Below are 21,647 nucleotides of genomic sequence, written 5' to 3' on the forward strand. Positions count from 1 at the left end.
TCTGACAAATATTCTTGTTGGACGTAGAATTCACTTTGAGGCTTAACTGAGCAGACATGTATGGGATTGCACTTCACAAGAAACAACTACACTCCTAAATATGCCTACTGAGAAATAAGCTCCACTGAATTCCATGGGGTTTACTCCCTGACCCTGTTAAGTTTATAGGATCGCAGTCTATACTGGTTAATCTTAAAGGCACTATAGAAGACTGTTAACAAGAGACCTATTAAGCTTCTAGCCCATGTGGAAAACACCACCACCGCTTCACTTCTATATCTTTTCAAGAATGTGGAGTAAGGTGGAAATATATTAAGCGGACTAGGAAATGGGGAAACAAGGATTCAAATCCCCACTCAAGTCACAAAGCTCCCTGGGTGACCTTGAGCTAATCACTACCTCAGAATTGTTGTGAGGCTCAAATGGGGAAGTGGACAACCATGAATGCCACCTTCTGGTCCTTGGAGGAAAGGTAGAATATGAATGACAACCATCCAACCTCTGCTTAAAAATCTCCCAAGGATCAAGCACAAGATGAGTGATAGGGGGTGGGGATGGAGGCAGCAAAAAAGCAAAGGACTGGGGTCCCAGCAGAAGTCAGAATCCGTTCTTGATTTGTGGCGTGGGGAGGCAGAAGAGGGCTGCCCAAGATGTATAATCCCACAGCAGAAGCGAAAGGGTGTGTTTGTTCTGTCCCAAGCAGGAGAGCTAAAATTCGTTAATGTCTTCATTGAGACTGACCATCGGGGCGCTCCCTCTCACGGTAAAAGGAAGGCTGCTAAATTTATTTTTTAAAAAAAATGATATTTATTAAAGTTTCCAATAAAAACATATAAACACAGACAACAATAAAAACATACATAAACCAACAAACCAAAAACAAGTATAAATTCAAACCTTATATTCTAAACCTAATTTCCCCGACCTCCTCACACCTCCCCCTTCTGTATTCTAATCTCATTTATCTTATCAGCAAATCCATTCCCATATTTCCCATAGTTTTTGATAATTCTATTCTTTTTCCTTAACGCCCCTGCAAACCACTAATTTTTAAACCCATATCTTTCTAGCCTTCATTAATTTTATAATGTTTATTAAGATAGTCTTTAAACTTCTTCCAATCTTCTTCCACTGTCTCTTTGTCTTGGTCTCGGATTCTGCCAGGAAGGCTGCTAAATTTATGCTCCTTGCTGCTTCTGATGCAACACGGGGAAGCAGCAGGACAAACGTTACATTGGAAGGCAGCAAGGCCAACTCTTCCGCCCAGAGCGGTCCGCACGCTCGCAAATAATTACTCCTGGCACCACTTATTTAATCGTTTATTTATTACACCGCTTGATTAAAAAAAACCCGAACTGGTGTACAAAAATATAAAGCAATAATACGTATGAGAAAAATTCACAGCCGTACTTTAGTACAATGTGCGAAGTTAAAATGCTGCAACAGATCAAAATTTCCTTTGCTATTTAGGTGGGCTTGTCTAAACAAAGATTTACTTATTTTTTGCGGGCGCCGAAAGAAGTGCAGCGCAGGCGCCCGCTTGATCTCAATCAGACGTGCAATCAGCCTCGAAGACACGCGGGAACCCCGCATTCCGAAGCATCGGCACAACGCATCCGGGTATCCTAGGGCGGGGAGGGGGCAGGGAGACGGGCGATAAGTGACGGCAACCCACGCTCCTCCTCAGAACGGTATGGCGTCACGCCCTCCCAGCCGCCAGGAAGGTGCGCGCCTCCACCCAATCAAAATGCGGCCTTCCCCCTCAACCAATCGAGAGACGCCGCCGCTGCGGAAGAATTCCATTCCGGTCTTGAGGACAGAAACTGCCCCATGGGGGGGGAAATTGACCAATCGCAGCAGGGCCTGTTAAGTACGGGGCGGGGCAGAGTAGTCCCCTTTCAGTTCTTGTAGTTCGGCGACAGAGCGATTGCAATGGCTTGCGGGGGCGGGGCGGGAAAGAGGAAGGAGCAGGCGGGTGCGCGCGCAGTTGCCATAGGAACGACAGAGCAACTCGAGGGCCGGCCAAGCCGTGTTACAGGCCGCATAATAAACGGTTCCCCGACGGCTTAGCGTTCACTCTGCGGCTGCCATCTTGTATTAAGCCGGTGGTAGTGAAGGCGGCTCTTTCGTTTTCTGAACGCTGCTGTTTCGCCGTGAGTCATAGGGAGAGGGAGCCTCCTGTAGGTCGAAGTTGCGCAGCTCCCCTCTCTCCCTTCTTGACAAGAGAGTGGATGTGCTTTATAATCATAGACTTGCGGAGTTGGAAGGGACCACGGGGGGGGGGGGGTCATCTAAACCAACCCTCTGCAACGCGGGATTCGAACCCAGAACCCTTAGGAGTAAGAGTCTCATGCTACTACTGAGCTATCTCCCATGCTTTGTTTCTCTTTTTTAAACGACCAAACAAACTTGTGACTATTATTTGATGTACAGCTGCTGGTGGTTACATGTTTTCCTGTTCTTTTCGACAGCTGCAGTTTCTTAGAAAGACACTACAGTACAGTATTGTCCAACCTGTGAGATGGCCATGCCCACTGCTGCCGTGTACAGGCACCCCTTTGAAGAATTTATCAGGAGGAAATGCACCGTTGGCCTGAAAAACTTTCCCTACCACTAAGGTAATAGGACTGGGCCGGCTGTCTCCAAACAAGTATCCAGGTGAAAGCATTTTGCAGCAGGTGAAACTTCTGGCAGCCACCCATGGAGCGTTGGGCCTTTTACTCACAGCACCTCCTTGACTGAATTAGTTGTTAATTTACATGGGTATCCCTTCCTTGGATTAAAAATGTGTCCCAGGTTGGAATAGGTTGAAGACTATTAGTTTAGGGTTTCATTTAAAATACCCTAGATACGCAGAGATAAATATTTGTATATGCATTTGTGAAAATGCTTGTTTCTCTCTTTTAAAATTGCAATATAGCTTTCATGTTTTCTCCTTACTTGGAAGAATAGATCGTATTTAAAGCATCTCAACTGTTCTTTCAGAATGGCAAAAAATGTTGGGAGTGGAATTGGGATAATCATCAGAATTGATAAATGGGTATTATGTATATTTTGTGAAACAGGCATGCCTCCACATTCTTTCAAATTTATATTGAGAGTATGCTGTGTTTTACAAGGGTTTTTTATTAAAAATATTTATTATTTCCTATTTTACAGGTATGCAGTATAAATATTGGCAATGACTCTTCACGAGATTGTTCAGACTGCAGCCAGTTTATATCCTGAGAGAAGAGCAGTATGCTTTGATGAATGCATCAGTAAGGTTCCAGTTATCTACACTTACAAAACGGTTATTAACCTAGCCACAGAACTTACTGGTTTCCTGAAGAAACATTGTAATTTCACCGAACGATTTGAAATAGGCCTCTACTGCTACCCAGGAATAAATCTGCCTTCTTGGATTATAGGGTATTATTTCTATACATTGTTAATATATAAGCATGAGTACAAAATGTTATATATGCTATACTGTATATAGAATATGTTACAGTCACTGCATTAAGCTAGCTTAGTTTTTAAAACAATTGTCTGTTTGCATTAAAGTGGGCTGGTGCACAGGATAAACTATGGTTTAAAGGTGAACGTGCAGTGGGCTGGTGCCCAGGATAAAATCTTGTACGCTTCACTTCTAATTTGTTAGTCTTTAAGGTGCTATATGACACTTCCTTGTTTTTTCATCCAGAGATTAACACAGTTGCCCCTCTAGAAATCCTATAAATGCTTACTCAGAAGAATGTCCCATTGAATCTTAGAAAAGTGCTTACAGGATTTCACTTGAACCAAATCTCCACACCAGTTTAAGATTTGTTTTGTTCAGTAACTTAAGCCACTAGATGGAGTGATGAGCACACTGATGAACCAAACCCATTTGTCTTTAAAAATACTGGGCTTTTGTTACTTCAGGTAGCTTTGCTCACCTAAAACTGCTATTAATTTGGTGGGACAGGATCCAAAAGGATGCACCCAAGCCTAGAATTCTGTACCCCACCCCCCGTTATGAACAGTTACCTCCCCTACAACATATGAAATTTCTCTGTTTCAATATTAGCTTGCTGAATCATATGGGTGAAGCTGCCCACAAAACACAAGATTAGAGCCTGAGTATTATTGGTATCCATGTGTAATCATTTATAAAAGTGTGAAATTGAAGCAGTTGTAGATAATCAGTTGTATTGGATTAAGTGATGCTCAGAGTCGATCCATTTAGACCAATGGATTTAAGGCATGACTAACTTAAATCTGTTGGTTTCAGTGGGTAACTCAGAGTATGACTTAGCTGGGTGCAAACAACTTTTTATGTAAATCAGGACAGTAGTACCCTTAGGTATGAATTTCTTTGGAGAATTGTCTTAAGTAACATGTTCTCAATTTTTTTAAGTGAAAGAAAAAGTTGCAGTTTGCTCCAATGCATCTTGCGTGGGGTGGATGGGTGTGTAAGCAGATAGTGACATGCACATCCCTTGTCAGGTTGGTGTGTGTGCTACACAGTTTATTGCACATACACTGGTTTTGCATGTACAGTTCCAGGCTTAATCCAGTTTTTGGGGTTAAATGCGCAGTTCCCCTCACTGTCTTTGGAACCAAAAGTACAGCTCATAACACTTGCTTAGAGATGGAGGGAAAATAAATTGAATCCAGCCCACACTCTCCTCTTCCCACCAGATATCAGTTGACATTGATATCAGTCTTGATTGGCAGGTAGTAATGTTCACTTCTGGATTTGAAGCATGGAATGTTAAACTAAGATGCTAGGATGATGTAACATACCTGGAGTAGTCTAGCTAGTTCATTTTTCACTTGTCAGCAGTTGACGCTAGCTTTTTAAAAAATTAATCATTGAGTAGGGTTTTTGGGAAATTCTATTTTGAAACACGGGTATATAAGAGATGGCTGAAATAATGATAGGTTATATTTATATACCTAGTTGATGTCTTGTTACTAGGTAAGCGATTCATGCAGTTCGCATGCTAATCTCACAACAAATGAAAATAGAATTATAATGTGTTTGGCATTTATGAGTCTCCTCCACATTTTCTCCTCCAAATGCATGCACCCATTGAGTTATTTATTGATAACGGCTTTCTTTCTGCCTTTAGGTCAATTGCAAAAATCTTAGAAAATCTGACATTTGTCATTTATGATGTATGTCATTCATTTTCACTTTGCCTGACAGAAAAGATCTGTGGAAATTCCCAAGTAGATTTCCCTACTCCTTTGGGGCAGGGGTTCTGTTCGTTGCCCCCACATGTTGGCAGAACCCACGCAAAGCATTCTACCCCACTCCTGTTCCGCCCTTTTAGTGATATTTTAGGGTAACTTCTGTGTTCAGCGCTGTGTGCAATCACGCGCCGATTGGGCACACGTCAGTCGGTCGTTGCCTGTACAATAAACTAAAGCCTGTGTCATATTACGTACTTCCTATGCAAAGATGTGCACATCCTATTCACAAAGGTTATGTGTGTTCAGGGGGAAATCTAACACATGGAGCAGTTCCTGAAGGTCCAACTAGACATGAATAAATGCTTGGAGGAGCTACTAATTATGTCAGAGCTTCTTGGTTATTTAATAGTGCAGGAGGGGATTTTTATTTGGCCCATGATACATGGTGAGGGGAAGTTTTGTTTTGGTGTCATTGGGAGATCCCCCCCCCCTTTGCTAATTGCAGCATGGGGGAGAGATCAGTTATGGAAGTAAGGGCAAAACTTTGGCTCGCCATGCTATCCAGATAAAAATGATGAGTTTGTGCAATTTTTTAAACAAATACATCTGATGTAATTAGCAGTAATGCATTTGGCATCACATGTAGTTGGCCCTAAAAATAATTGTTTCATTATGTTAGTAAACTCCGAATGCCATAACATCTAGCAAAAAGACTATTTTTAATGTAAACCTGTGAATATGTAGATTTTTCTGTTTGGGTTGCTGAGAATTTTTGCTAGAGTGTTTGCTAGAATTTAGAACGCTTGCTAAATTAAGTATTTTGTTTTGCTAGAATTCTCCAAGTGCCAGCTGCCTATTCCCCTATTGATCCAGATGCCCCTCCAAACTTGTCTGCATATTTCATGAAAAAGTGTAACTTCCAATATGTCCTTGTGGAGAAAGACAGAGTTGATGTAAGTGCAAAAGCTTTCAACATGTTTTAATTGGGATATTAAAATGAGATTTTGAATTACACCTCACCTTTCATTTATCAAACATACAGCTTAATCTTGCTTGTTTTCTTAGAAATCACCCTGCTGAGTTCAGTGGGATGTACTCCTAAGTAAAAATCTTTGGGATAGTGATGGCATCAACTTGGATGACTTGCAAAGAGAATAAGACTATCAGTGACTACTAGTCTTAGTATACCTTGTGTTGTCGGCAGCATGCCTCTTTACACCAGTTTCTGGGAGAACTCTTTGTACAAGGGGGAAGACTACAGTTAGGCTCAGTTCCTTCTCATGGGCTTCCCATAGGCACCTGGTTGGACACTGTGAAAACAGAATTCTGGCCTAATTGGGTCTTTGGTCTGATCCTGCAAGGTGTTTAGGTTCTTATTGCAGTTGAATGCTTATTTGCTTAGTTTTAAAACCCAGTCACCTTCATTTTTATATGTAAACCTGGCATAATGCATACACATTAATTTGTACATCTGTTTAGAAAATGAAAACTTGCCTGTTCAGGTTGGAAAGAATCAACAAAATTCAAAACCTTATTAAATTAGTATACCTGGAAGTAAATTCCATTGAACTCACTAGGCTGTAGCAAACTCCTGGTTTGTCTACTTGTTGTGGAGTAGTTCTTAGGGTGCACCCTTAGGGTTAAAATGTCTCATGCCTTTCAAGTCAGATTAGGTATCCCAATTTTCTTATTACTTTAGAAAGGTTTTTATTTCTCATAGGAGTACTGTACACTGTAGAGAAAAGAACAACAGTATTTGCACACGAGTATTATTCAATTGAAACCATTCTTTCTCTCTTTCAGAAATTCACAGTAGCACATGGGCATTTGTTCTGCCATAATTCCTTTGAAATACCAAAAGTTGGTTTGATTCTTTTCCAGAGGAAGGGCAGTAATATTGAACATTTAAACAATAACAATGAAAGTTACGCCGTGCCAAGTGGCTTAGAGACACGAGCCTTGGACCAGCTTGAGACAAAACCATTCAAAGACCTGCTGGATGTCAGACAGCAATGCTCCATAGCATACATTTTACATACATCTGGAACAACAGGGATCCCTAAAATTGTCAGGGTACCTCATAAATGTATACTGCCAAATATTCTTCATCTTCGGTAAGTGCTTTTTCCCAAAAAAACTTCCATAGACTTAAAAATAAAGGTGACTAGCTAAAGGCCAGGTTATTTATTTATTTGCTTTCATTTATAGCCTGTCTTCTTTTTCACGGGATCAAAGTCAGCATACCTGATGACTTTCTGCCATAGCTGTCACCAAATTTTGCTTGTCGTAAATATTCAGAATTGAGAACTTGTATCAGAATAACACCATGTTTTTTGCCTGTCTCATTTAACTCTAGGTTTGTTTTTAAATGAGTTTGGTGGTAGTTTGTGTGTGCTCTGATAGCATGCTTGTAATTAATATTTAACATTGTCAGGGTGGTGAAAGTTTGGCATATTTTGGACAAACAGTATACCTATATATGCTATATATTACTGAATAGAAAGTGCCACTGAGTTCATTGGGTCTTACTGTCAGGGAATTGGCTATGGAATTGCAGTATAAGTGACAGATGTCAAAATGTACATCTGTACAAACACTTAGACTAAACCGCACTTAGGCTAAACTGCAGTTTATGTGGAAGACCCTCCATGAATTCTGATTACCTGCTGGACTCACCCCACCACCACCCCTCTCTCACAGAGAACTTAATTTTGCTATCAAAGAATCTCTGCTTAGCAAGTATTAACCAGGGACTTGGTTTAAAACAAGCAGTAGTTAATTGTTAAGCAAGTAAACTTCAAACCATGGATAATGAAATGGGCTTTTTTCAGTAACCATTAGAGTTTAAGTCAAAATCCTTGGTTCATATGTAATGTTATGCCAAATTCTTTAAAAGTGAAACAAAATACTGTAGACCTCCTCCTCATTGCACAGGAGAAGGTGGGAGTGGATGAGCCTGATGATTTGATCAGACTCATGGAAAATCATTTACATAGCACTAAACCATAGTTAAGTGTTATGTGCAAACCTCAGCCATTGATTTATTTGTGATGGCATGGTATGCTTGAACATTGCAAGAGTAAAACTACTGTACTGCAACTTCATACGCCTTGCAACAAATGTTGAGTTTCAGATCTGATGTCTCATTTGAGTACAGATTTTCCCAGGAGAACCCTGTGTCTGCTGTTGGTTGATTTCCCAGTCCCCTTCAGCTTGACAAGGCTGTTAGAGAAATTGGTAATAAATGAAATATGAGCTCCCACAGAAATATGGACCTCTTTTTTTAAAAAAATGAATTGGGCAGAAATTATTAGGAAGATTCCTTGTTCTTCTTTTTGTGGGCTTGTGTTTTTTACTTCCTTAATCAGCAGGTGTGTTGGGGGGAAGAGACAACTGAAGATCCCAAATAATACAGGTGTATCACCCAAGCAATGCAGATACTTCCTAGACTGGTGTCTCTTGGGGCTGGTTCACACAATATTCATCACTTTATCCCACCAAGATTTAATACTACAAGCAGAATTCCATCACCTCTAATGCTGTGCTTTTGAAAGAAGTTAGTTGGCAGTAATCGAGTGTAAAAAACCCAAACCAAACCAAGTGATGGATGGGTGAAACATCCCCTGGAAAACGGTTTTTTTTTTTTTGTATATGGTATTTCAGCTAGTTATTTAACTGCATCTGCAATTTGCAGAGTAAGGAGTAAATATCTTTTGTTGTTTTTGAAGATAGATAATCTTGGCATGTTGCTTTCATATTAATCACAACCTATCTTTTAAAGATGTTTCTAATTGTCTTTAAAACTTTTATCTTTCCCCTCACCAACAGAATTTCTGTTTTTCAAGAGCTTTGTTGTAATTCCAGTTGATTTCTTGGATGCCCTGCTTTCATAACACAAATAATAAACCATATGTTTCTTATGGGTGAATTAAGCCATTTTGAGTTCTTTAAAAAAAAGCAAAAAGCACAGGCAGCCTTGAAGAAACACTTTAGTTTTTGTATTCTTTTCTTCATTTCAGTTTATTTCCTAACATGGTACTCATTATGCTTTTAGGTTCCATTTATTTTTCTCCCATTCAAATACATGGAATTTGAAAGCGCTCGGCTTTGGCTGGATTGTACCCTACAGCAGTCAATTGTGCCCTGCCTTTTGTGATAGCAGCATTTCAGGATCTGCCACAATCACATAGAAAGTTGGCTGAGCTGAGGGTTTGCTGGGTGAGGAGTACAGAACACTTCCCATGGCCACAGATTTGCTTTACCTGCCCACAGCCCCTCTCCCCAGACACTTTTCCCCAAATGAGTGCTCTGATACCAGATGCGACTATGACTAAGGGGGAAAAGCTTGGGGGGGGGGAGTAACTACAAGGAAACAAGCTATTGGTGGGACAGGAAGAATTTGACTACAGTCACCCACCATGTCCCTTTAAAATTAACCTCATTCTGTGCTGGGTTTGTTTAATTTTACAACATTTTATTGTGCTTTGGGATTTCCCTGCAATTAAAGTAAAATCAATTGCAAACCTTCCAGTTTCATGTTGAGTTTTATTTTTAAAAGAAGTCTAGGAAACATTCTAGGTTATAGAAAATAATTATTCAAGCTTGACAGATTTTAAACAAAGATATATCCTGTCAGAGCTCGAGAACAAAAAGACCTAAGGGAGAGAGAAAACTGGACCCACAGAATAATTGAATAGTCCAGGTGGAGGAAATGAAAGTGGGTAGGGGGCAGTCGAGCATTTTCAACTTGTCATGCCCTCTTATACTGGTGGGAGGGGGTGTCACTGGCCTGTTTGATGCCTGCATGATTCTGTACATCTCCATTGTTAGATATGTGGGGGGTCTATCTGTGAAATTGCTAGTTTTGGATTCCAAATTGCATGCGATGGTTGAAGAGGTATTTGTGTGTCTTTTTTCTTTAGAGATGTATTTAAGATTACACCAGATGATACAGTGTTTATGGCCTCTCCCCTGACATTTGATCCATCTGTAATTGAGCTGTTCATTGCTCTGGCAAGTGGGGCTTCCCTGCTTATAGTTCCTAACCTGATTAAAATGATGCCACAGGACTTGTCTGAGGCTCTTTTTCAGCACCACAGAGTGTCTGTATTACAGGTAAGATACGAGAAGTGCTAACTGTTTGCTCTGAATGCTGCTTCTGCACAACACCAGAATACAATGATGATCAATCAGTACAGTCATTTTGTCTTTTTGCATTTTTAAATCTCTCAATGAAAATGTGCAGTAACTGTGAAAAATGAGACTGGCATGTTAAGGATCATCAAGAAAAGGATGGGGGGTGGGTGGGTGGAATGTGCTGTGTTTGTTTTTCCAAGTGTAGCTTCTGTCAGTGTTCCACATGAGCTTTAGACTCAGTTGACCTGCTTTTATTAAATGAGTAAAAATAAATAAATAATAAAAATAATCAGCATATTGCTTCCAAGTAAATATTTTGGATTTGAGCTATATGTGTACTTAGGATATATGCAACCTTCGTTTACAGCTTCTTAAAATTTGGACATTGACTCATAGAATAGTCACTGAGTAATTGCAGTTTGCAGAGTTTCTGCGTAGGGTTGTCTCAGAGAGAAAAGAGGCCACTTGGCCATGGCTTGTCTTCCAGCAGTGAATTAAAGCCCTAGCACTCATTGTGAGCATCATGAGACAGTGTCCAGGTGTCCAGATCTTGAGAACCTAGTGTATATGACCATAGTCCTTAACTAGCAGAACCAGTAATGGGTTCTCAGTAGCCACACAACTGATCCTGCTGATTTCTCTTTTCATCCAACATTAATAGTTTCCAAGCAGCACAAAGTACATAGAAAGTTACAGTGCTGACATTCTCACTTAGAGGGGCCCTAAGTCTGCTGCGGTCTAAATTCTGTCCACAGGGCTTCTAGTTGCTTGTTTCTGCTGTATATGGTAGTACAAGTAACAGAAATAGATTTTGGTGGATGGCAGATACTTATCTGGAAACTTATTTTCTATAATGCATAGGCTACACCCACACTTCTGCGCAGATTTGGAGTTCAGCGCATTAAATCAACAGTGTTATCTGCTGATACTTCATTGCGAATCTTAGCTCTCGGTGGAGAAGCATTTCCTGGACTGAATGTGCTAAGAAGCTGGAGAGGACAGGGAAACAAAACACACGTGTTTAATATCTATGGTATTACAGAAGTTTCCTGCTGGGCCACATGCTACAAGGTTCCCGAGGAGGTTTTTAGTTCTGATCACCGGTAGGAAATGTCATTCTGTTTTGCTGCCTGCATGCACACTTTGGTTGATGAATAAATGATAAAAAGCTTAGTAGTACAAATCCTCTGTAGATGGAATGATCTTAGTGGATTTCTGTGGGTGTTTGATATGAGAGAGAATTTCAAAGGCAGGCCCTTAACATTTGGATAAAATGACCTTAAAGAAGTAGTCACGTTTTGAATAGTACTTGCGTTGCATTTTTAATCTTAAGAAATAATTTGCATGAGCTGAAGCATCTGTCAGAAATGGTTGTTGGCGTATTTCTTTTTCCAGAGATGCTTTCTAACATCTACATGATGTTTGAGCTGAGATGTTATCAACATGCAGATGAGACATAGTTTTAAAACACTTTTCTACCTAATCCCAGGGAGGCAGTGGGAAATCTGAACAAATGTCTGGGGGCTAGATTAGGGTACATGACAATGAATAAGTTGAAAATTGAACCAGACAAGTGTCACGGTTTGGGAAATATGCAACTCTGACTGGTGGTCCGGGACAGAGCTGCATTCCTCCAAGAGGGCCAAGTACTTAGTTTGGGAGTACTCCTGGATTCTTCACTTTCGATGTTACATTTTAGAACTTCTCTCCCTGTCTCCTACTCCTACATTACTTTCCCCTTTTTTCTCCTTGGTTTTAGATTTGATTCCCTTGTACCACTGGGAACCCCACTGTCTGGAACAATAGTTGAAGTCAAAGATGCTAATGGTTCTGCCGTTGAAGAAGGTGAAGGTCAAGTGTTCATAGGTGATTTTCTATCTAATATTTTTAATTCTAGAGTTCACTACCTGAAGATGTGGTGAAAGCCATGGGCTTAAATGGTCCTTTAAAAGGATTAGACAAATCTATCAACAGTTGCTGGTCATGATAGCTACTTTGAACCCCCATATTCAAAGACAGTATGCTGGAGAAGAGCGAGCAGGCTGTTCCTATCATGCACTGTACGCTGCTGGATCAAACCAAAGGTACATCTAGACCAGCATTCTATTCTCACCATGGCAAATAAAACCAGTTGCCTATGGGAAGCCATAAACAGCACTCTCCTGTAAAAAGGTTTCTGACTTCCTGGAGGCATTCTGTTGACCAGCACTATAAACAAGATGCTGGACTAGGTGGACTTTTCCTCTGATCCAGCAGGGCTTTTATTTTATTATTAACTGTGTTTAGAACTTCTGGGAACAACCCTGTGATTTTATTTACTGGTGACTTGAAGCCTTTGAATAACATAGATAGTGGCATTTGTTTTAAAAATAGTTTTTTGTCTCCTGTTCTTGTTAGCTGGGCATAACATACTGGAACATCCAAATTAAAATGTGGTATTTTTGGTTGTCATTATCCTAAGACAACTTTTTAAAGACAGCATCAGGCAAATGTTAAATAATCAGGCAGGATGTTGCTTTTGTATCCATTCTAGTCACCTAGTGTAAATGTTTCAGACTTTTAGTATTTGATTTTTTAAAAAACTGTGCCTTCCCCCAGCTGTATGGCATATCTCTTGCTTTCTTTTTCTTTTTCTTTGTTACCTGCTCTTTAGCCATCTTTCTGGCTCTTGATGTCTGCTTGTGGACCACTTTGGTCTGCATGATCTTTTTTTGAACAGGAGGTGAGGAACGTGTCTGCTTTCTTGATGATGAAGTAACACTACCTAAGGGCACAATGAGAGCAACTGGAGACTTCGTAAGAGTAAAGGATACCGAAATGTTATTCTTGGGGCGGAAGGATAATCAAATTAAACGTCATGGCAAGCGCCTCAGTATTGAATATGTACAGCAGGTAATGTAATAAATAACTATCAAAGTTCTTAGGTAGACTGAGAGAGCCTGGTCATGATCTTTGTCCTGTTGATCTCAAGCCTGGAGTACTGCAATTAACTCTACATAGGGCTACCCTTGAAGGCTGTCTGAAATAGGCAACTGGAGCAGCAAGATTGTTGTACAAGATGGAATCGTGACATATTTCCTGGGGATTAGTTCCTTTTGATGGTCTTTCCCCAATTCGTAATTCATGTGGATACACTGGACAGCAAAATGGGGCAAGAGACTTGATTGAAAGGGTTCTCTCTAGACAAAAGGGTTCCCCAAGATATGCAAGAAAATCCTGCCTTTAAAAATCTAGACCCCATTCCCATACCAACTCTGGTGGGGAATGAGGGCTGCACATGCATAACTTTATTCTGCCTTTGAATGTTGGTAACAGAGAGTAACATACAGGCACAAACCCTCTGATAGCCATGGCATTGAAGAGGAGCAAGCAGTCTGCTTTCAGAAGGTGGTACATGGCCTTGTACCCACTGAAAACTTTCTGCTTGAGCCCTGTGCTTCTTGTGTTACTAGTGGGAAGGCTGTTGCCGTTGTCTTCTCTACTCATCCCTCTCTATTTTTTTGTACATCCGTATTTGTACTTTTCTGAAATAGTATTGAGTATTCAGTAACTCTTCTTTGATTGCTATTGATTCAATACCTTCTTTTCACGGTGTAGAATATTGTTCTACAGAAAACTCCCAATAGAAGATGCATTTGGAAGCTCTAAAATTATTCTCTCTGGTTAATAGTGGCCTAGACTTCCCCCCCCCCCCCCGGAAGATAGTTATTTCAGTCATACTGAAAAAATCAAACAATACTCAAAGCCAACAGTATTTATTGACTTTCCATTCACATCATGTGATAGGAATTTATGATATGACTATCTCATGATTAAAATATTTGTATTCATTGCCAGCGTTTTCTCCCCACCTCCCCTGCCTTTCTCTGTAGCTGACAAATAGTTACCTTTCAAGCATTCTGTGTAAGTGGAATATTTATAGACTCCTACACAAATAGAAGTTCAATAAAAAGTGCTTATGCATCTCTCATTGTCTAGGTCCAGCAGTGCAATAACATCCACCAAGCTTTTCAAATTACATATTCTGCTAGTTCTTCAGTGCAATAATTTTTATGGTCACTAAATTAGATTTGAATTATAAAATGAAGAAAGAGTTGAGGAAAATAGAGACATCTGATTTACTTCCATTATATGTTGCTTGTAGTTGTAGTTTTCTGTAATTGTTGCTAGATTAAGTCAGAGTAATCAATTTATTTTTCAGATTGTGGAAGGCTGCTGTCAAGCAGAAACATGTGCTGTGATATGGTATCAACTGGAAAAATTAATTCTGTTTGTTGTGCCCAAAGGCAATTTTAAAAAAAGAGACATTTTAAAGAAACTCCAGGAATGTCTTCCTAGCCATGCAGTCCCAGATGAGGTGTTGCTGATTGACACTTTACCATTCACATCACATGGTAAGATAAATTATGTTTAAATAAATGTCCTTAATAATTTATATTAAGCACTCTTCCATTTAAAAAATCAGCTCAAATTGAAAGTATATTTATTTAAAAAAGCATGCAGGACCGATGCAGTGCAAACATCCACGCATACCAAGTTTTAAAAGTCTGGAAAAAACACACACAAAAAGGTCTAAACATGACAGCAACGATTACATAGAAATCTCACTTGTCAAGTCTCCTTGGGGAGTCTGTCCTATAATTGCAGTGTAACTTTGCAAGCAGTATACGTGTATGTTGTATTTAAGTGTTGTGTAGAAGCCAAATGTATCCAATTCTTTAGAGAATCTCAGCAAAAGCAGAGCCATACTCAGAGCTTTAATTATCCTTTTTCTTGGAGCAACAGACATATAAGAAACAGTTTTGACACTCAGAACTGGTTTGCCACACAGATTGAAGGACCAGCTATATGTAAAGCTTCACTAAACACATAGAGCTAGCCTGAATTGTGATGGGTGGTGGTCTTTGCACACCTCCTCATCACCACCACCCCCCCACTCCTCCTCCATCAGGCGTGGAACTGATCTGGTGGAACGCTCTGTCACAAGAGACTAGGGTCCTGCGGGACTTGACATCTTTCCACAGGGCCTGCAAGACAGAGCTGTTCCACCAGGCCTTTAGCAATCCTCACAGAACTCTAGCCCAATGGTTGCCATTAATCTGATTTGAACTGATTTTATAATGAACTGATTTTGGAATGTTGTATCATTTTACTGTTGTTAGCCGCTCTGAGCCCGGCTTTGGCTGGGGAGGGTGGAATATAAAAATATTATTATTATTATTATTATTATTATGGATTGCATTAGGAAAGAAACTCCCATGGGCATTAATGTGAGGTTTTTCCCTAATGCTTATTGTCACGCTGGGAAGTGAGAGTTGAGGATTCGTTTACCAAGATCATAACTGGAAGATGTAAACCTCCAACAATGCTGTGTTTCCAGTGACTTTCATTTCCCTTGCATTGCTTCTGAAATTTTGTTTTAAAAATACGCACAGCATGATTGCTAATGTAGGTAACATAATGTGTACTTTGTCCTTGAGGTCTGCGTTGTAGTAAAATAGATGTGCATGCCTATTTGTACCTAGTGAAACTCTGAGCCTTAGCAAATATGTTGAAATCCTTACCTGTCATATAATTTTTTAAAAAAACCTTTTCTTTTGTACAAAGGCAAAATGGATGTGTCTGAGCTGAGCAGGATTTACGGCAGCCATTTGAACTCTAGAAGGAGTGACAGTAAGCTGAACGAGAATGAATTGTGGGAGAGATTGCAGCATTTATGGAAGGTAGTGTTTTAAGCTACATCTGTATCATAGCAATTGAGTTTCCATACATGTTAGGAATGCGGGAGAGGAATATAGTCTAAATATTTTTTGGCATGTGCAGCATATACTATAAATCCCTACATTAATTTGGTGTTTTACTACAGCTTTGCAATAATTACGGTATATGGAAACAATTATCCCTCTCCCCTACTGACCCTCCCGGAAGGCTTAAATGTTGGTAAACAACTGTAGCAAACAGATTGGCTTGCTGCCATCTAATCTATCAAAACCAAAACTTTCAGAAAACCATTTCATAAACTAAAAGAACTATATCAGTACTTGCCAAATGGGAGTAAATGGAGCATAGGGGTGTGTGTGTGTGTGTGTGTGTGTGTGTGTATATATATAGCGCCATTATGTGGTGTTTCCTAATATATTTAGGTTCTAATTTTTATGAGCTGGAGTTGCATACAGATGAACATAATTTTTACCCTGTGTTTCTTAAGATGTGTACACACAGTTTTGATTATATTGTTCTGTTCCAGCAGATGCCCCTGGCTAAGTTCAAGACCCCAGACCCAGGTTGTTGGCATAAAGTGAGCACAGAGAAAGGGTCTCCTTATTTCAGTGTAAGAGCAAGGGGGCAATAACAATTGCTTCCTTTTCCTTTCATCCCCACAAGTTTTGCCCTGTTTTATAGAAAAAAATCTGGAGTGAGCCAAGATTTTGGGTTGTATCCAGTGTTACTCATACTGAAATTAATGGGCAGAACTTTATTGTTTTGTACTCTTTTTGTATTCTTTTATGTTTTATTGTTGTAGACCACCTTAATATTGCAGTATATAAAAGGCAATATAAACACTTTTATTAAAATAAATAAATTAAATTAAATTAAAAAAGGGACTCCATTCCTACACGGGCAACCTTTCTGGGGCAATGTGCCAGTACTGAACAAAACAAAACGAGTAGAAGTGGGCAGAACCATCGGTACAAAATGCTGCCTTCCAGCTGTGCAAAAGCCAAAGGTTTCTATGCACGCAGCCACACCGCTCCATCAAGGCAAGCAAAGAGGCATTATCAAAGTCAAAAGTGTGTGCGTTACATGTTTTGCTGCTTCTTTTCACCCCCTAGGCTGTTCTGAATGTCCCAGATGAATCCGCAAGCATTTTAAAAAAGTCACGGTTTTTGCACAGTGGCGGGGATTCCTTAAAATCATTACAGTTCCATGATGAAATTGAACATATGGTAGGCAAGCCTGTCCCTGGCCTCCTGGAAATTATTCTCAGTAGATCCATCGAAGATGTCTACAGGCATATCTTAAAAACAGTTTTCCCAAGCGAAAACCTGAAATTAAGCTGTAACAATGCTGTAAAAAGAAAGCTGAGTGAAAGTAGCAAAGAGGAGCCCAGTAAAAAGTATGTGCAACTAAAACCTGAAAGATCCCCAATAGTTGAATCAAATATTGTTGGATTTACTGCCGTGACCCGAGGAAACCGGTTGTTGTCTATGGGTGACCCCTTGAAGAACCACAGTAATACAGAGCAAGCAGGAGAGAGCAAAGTTTTGCCGAGTGTGTGGGATAAAACAATTGTCAGCAGTGCAAATATGGCAGAAGATGATTCTATACTAAACACTCCTGTACATGAGAATCTTGGGCAAACGGCTGAAAAGTTAATGTTGCATCTCAGATGGAAGTCGGACCTGGGCAAATGTGTGGATGCATCTCCACTAGTTGTCACCGAAAAATTATCTGCCTTTGTGTATATTGGATCACATTCTCATGTGATTCAAGCAATTGACCTATATTCAGGAAAAGTCAAGTGGGAGAGAAACCTTGCAGATCGCATTGAGTCGTCCACCTGCATATCTAGGTGCGGAAACTTCCTTGTTGTTGGTACGTATTTGTCGCTTTTCTCTTTCCTTTGGCATTCTAAGCGAGGGGTGGCTAAGCCTCAGCCTGCAGGTCTTACCTGCTCCCTCAAGCAATTTTGTTCCTTTTCTCCCTCAAGGCCTTAGCCAATTTGGCAGTGGCAGAAACAAAACAAGAAAAGACATGGTGCTGGTTGATCATTTGATCAGCGGGGAGGGGGCAATTACAAGAGTGAATAAGGTCCATGGGCCAAAAGAGTTTACCCACTGCTCTTCTAATCAAAACTTACAGTCAGTAACTGAACAACTAGTGATTTTGTAAGACCGCTTCATAGTTCAGTAGCTGATTTAGTTCTTTTTCCCCTAATAAATAAATGTGGGATGTACCATGGGCTAGTAGTGTTCTCAGCATATGAAAAGCAGTGCCCATCAATGGAGACCAGTTTATAAAGAATGCCACGGGTGTTTTGAATGGACTTCCTGTATTTGAATGAACGATAAGCATGTGAGGACTTCAAAAATTCAGTATTTTTGTGGACAGTTAAAGAATTCAGTGCCTATCCAAATATATCTGCTTTCTGTGGTTGTGATTATCTGCAGGATGTTATAATGGGTTGGTATATGTCCTCAGAAGGAGTGATGGAGAAACACACTGGACATTTGCAACTGAGGATGCTGTGAAAAGTTCTCCAGCTGTGGATCCTTCCACAGGAGTAGTCTTCATTGGATCTCATGACCGTCATGTATACGCTTTAGATATTTATGTAAGTAGTCATGAATGTTTGGCCAATAAGAAATAATGAAAATGCCTCCTATATCTAATATCTATATAGCGCAAAGCAAGTCCCTTCGATTTTAGTGGAGCTTCTAGGTAATTTAGAATTGCAGTCTTAACTCAAGTTAGTAAAATGTAGCTCAAGCTCCGTAAGAAACTGAAAGCTACAAACCGCCAGCTGTTACGGGCTTTTTAAAATCCCAGTTACAGTGGTGCCCCGCAAGATGAACGCCTCGCAAGACGGAAAACCTGCTAGACGAAAGGGTTTTCCGTTTTGGAGGCGCTTCGCAAAACGAATTTCCCTATGGGCTTGCTTCGCAAGACGAAAATGTCTTGTGAGTTCCTGCGGGTTTTTTTGCCTCCCCCCCCCCCTTTTCCTAAGCCCTAAGCCGCTTATCAGCTGATCCGCTAAAAGCCGCTAAACCGCTAATAGCGCTAATCCGCTAAGCTGTCAATGGGCTTGCTTCGCAAGACGAAAAAACCGCTATACGAAGAGCCTCACGGAACCGATTAATTTCGTCTTGCGAGGCACCACTGTAGTTAGACCTGCTTTAAATGTGGTCGGCTTATTTGGTGCTTACAACCCTAACATCTTAGCCATTTAAAGTTCTTACCACACCACTATTTCCATAATTGTTACCACTCAACAGAATCGGTATGGCATGCAACCCCTCCCCTTTTTAGCTGAACGGTTAGTAGTTATCTGCCTACTGCTGCTGAATGTGTCTAATGCTGTTTATGAGGTAGAACTGTGAACCCCGTATTTTTATTCTGAATAGTAATAACTTTGGGTATAAATATCATCCCAAATAAGCACAAAGATTCTTCCACAGTGGAACACATGCTAACACTGTACCAATTTGCAGAATTTTGATACCGTGTATTGCACTTTAACATTTAGTTGAGCAATGGAATCATTAACTTGCATTTGTCTTTCTGTTATGCTGACAGAAGAAAGAGTGTGTCTGGAAATTACACAGTGAAGCTGGAGCTGTATTTTCCTCTCCTCACCTAAATCTGTTACCACATCACCTGTATATTGCTACACTTGGAGGGCTGCTGTTAGCTGTAAATCCAGTATGTAACTTTATTGCTCTTTATGGTCCAGAAATAATACAAATGGAGAATTAAGAACTCAGGGTGGGGAGAGGTAATAGTAGATGCAACAGCAGCTTGGGAGACAGTGAAATGAGAGAAATAACCCTGAGGAGCCTCCATACTGTTTTGATAATGCATGCTGTGTTAGCATACACTCAACACAAGAAACGCCATCACAAACAGAACTTGTTTGGGAATCAAAAAACTACTTTTTAAAAAATTCCATTGGCTTAGTTCAGAACCATTTCCCTATGTGATTTGTAAGGTGGTGACAAGTTTAACTATGGCCAGTTTCTTCAGCAACATATATCTCTAGTACAGGAGAACCATCCCTAATCGCTTAACTTGATTGATGGCATTGCCTTGTTTCAGCTGTACGTTCTTCCATTTTATGGCAGAATATGTACCTTGGGGCCTGTGAAGTAGGGAAACACGGAGAGCTGTGTTAGTTCGCTTGTTACTGCATTTGTTACTTACACCTCATACTGTTAGTGACAAATTCCAAATGGATTGGAATTAGAAGTAATGAAGTATCTTCATTGTAGGAGCAGCTACTCAGATGCTAAAGGAAGAATGTTCTCTCATTTTCCTAGTATCAGATACTTCTATGTCTTTGGCCAGCTGGTTCATTTTCCCATTAGCTGAAGCCATGGGATGTACTAAAACCATACATTTCACGCATGCATTTTCAGATTACGGGGAACGCAATCTGGAAGAGCTTTTGCGGAAAACCTATCTTCTCATCACCACATTGCAACAAGGACTGTGTATGTGTAGGATGTGTGGATGGAAATTTATATTGCTTTAGCCACTTTGGAGAAAAGGTAAGCACCTGTCTTTATTACCTTTTCTTGTTTTCAAAACTTGGATTAGAATTAACTCAATTCACACCTTCTAGCATCCATACAGGCCCAATGGAGCTTGTGTTATGTAAATCTGTTTTTTCACAAGTAAGAAGAGTCACACTGGAGCAGAGAAAAGGTCTATCTAGTCCAGCATTCTGTTTCACACAGGGACCAGGCATGTCTGCTATTGCCCTCATGTCATTTTTGCACCAGAGTGCATCACATTACAAAGGATTGGGAAGTTTTGGCCCACAAGCCAAAACTCACTTTTGAGTTTTCTAGTTGGACTCTTGTGACTTCATCTTCAAGCCCTAATTCACACATGCATGTACTTGGAGGTTTCAGTTGAGGACTTGGCAGCAGAATATATGGAATATATGCAAATATGTATGAGGTGATAAGAAAGTTCTGTGTACTGCTTGAGCTGTGATAGCTGCTTCACTTGAAGTAGCTACTGAATATTTTAATGAATGCATGTGGGTGAAATGAAAAAGGTGAGTCTGCTGGATTAGGCCTCAAATTGTATAATTTGTAAAGTTATTTGTGAGGAGGAGGTACGAAGGCTGGCACTCATTTGTGGCAGCAGTAAAACATGTGGCTGACACTAATAGAAATTTCAATAACTTATTTAATTTCTCAATTGTCACGCAGATATGGAAGTTTTCCAGCAATGGACCAATTTTTTCATCGCCATGTATTTCAGATTTTTCCAGCGATATATTTTTTGGATCCCATGACAACTTTACTTACTGCTGTAGTACGGAAGGTAATTTATTGTGGAAATTTGAAACAACATCAACTGTATATGCAATTCCATTTGTTTTCCATCATCCTGCCTTACAAGATGAAACTCTTCTGGCAGTGGCATCCACAGATGGCAGAATATGGATCTTGAATGCCAAGACTGGCTTTGTACAAGGTGAAGAGAAGCTTCCAGGAGAAGTGTTCTCATCTCCTGTTGTATGGGGAACAACGATCATTGTAGGCTGTAGAAATAACTATATTTATTGCTTTGATTTATGTGTTTTTAAAACCAAATAAGGTGCCTAAAATTTCCCT

General features: G+C 40.1%; 1 protein-coding gene across 7 annotated transcripts; it reads left to right on the forward strand.

The window, feature by feature from the left end:
• Window positions 1–1,967: 1,967 nt before the first annotated feature.
• AASDH (aminoadipate-semialdehyde dehydrogenase) lies at window positions 1,968–21,647 on the forward strand. 7 transcript variants are annotated; one of them, XM_081875683.1, is made up of 16 exons: window positions 1,970–2,153; window positions 2,472–2,658; window positions 3,160–3,411; window positions 5,996–6,116; window positions 6,967–7,277; window positions 10,086–10,278; window positions 11,161–11,402; window positions 12,059–12,165; window positions 13,019–13,191; window positions 14,501–14,693; window positions 15,907–16,022; window positions 17,133–17,895; window positions 18,471–18,634; window positions 19,597–19,722; window positions 20,436–20,567; window positions 21,240–21,647. In XM_081875683.1, exons 3-16 carry the CDS (start codon window positions 3,182–3,184, stop codon window positions 21,627–21,629), a joined length of 3,261 nt encoding a protein of 1,086 aa, XP_081731809.1. In that variant the 5' UTR covers window positions 1,970–2,153; window positions 2,472–2,658; window positions 3,160–3,181; the 3' UTR covers window positions 21,630–21,647. The 7 variants fall into 7 exon arrangements, 6 of the variants coding, with proteins under 6 accessions (XP_081731809.1, XP_081731808.1, XP_081731810.1 ...); XM_081875682.1 differs by lacking the exon at window positions 1,970–2,153 and having other exon boundaries at window positions 2,472–2,678; XM_081875684.1 differs by lacking the exon at window positions 1,970–2,153 and having other exon boundaries at window positions 21,292–21,632.

Source organism: Podarcis erhardii (assembly GCF_964252035.2).
Source record: "Podarcis erhardii genome assembly, chromosome: 9".
Taxonomy (NCBI): Eukaryota; Metazoa; Chordata; class Lepidosauria; order Squamata; family Lacertidae; genus Podarcis; species Podarcis erhardii.

What these genes read in the sequence shown, in the direction of transcription:
- AASDH (XM_081875683.1), top strand. Translation starts at nt 3,182, where the DNA reads ATGACTCTTCACGAGATTGTTCAGACTGCAGCCAGTTTATATCCTGAG. An exon ending in CTGCCTTCTTGGATTATAGG is followed by an intron (nt 3,412 to 5,995) that starts GTATTATTTCTA and finishes TTGTTTTGCTAG; the next exon opens with AATTCTCCAAGTGCCAGCTG. An exon ending in GATTGCAGCATTTATGGAAG is followed by an intron (nt 16,023 to 17,132) that starts GTAGTGTTTTAA and finishes TTCACCCCCTAG; the next exon opens with GCTGTTCTGAATGTCCCAGA.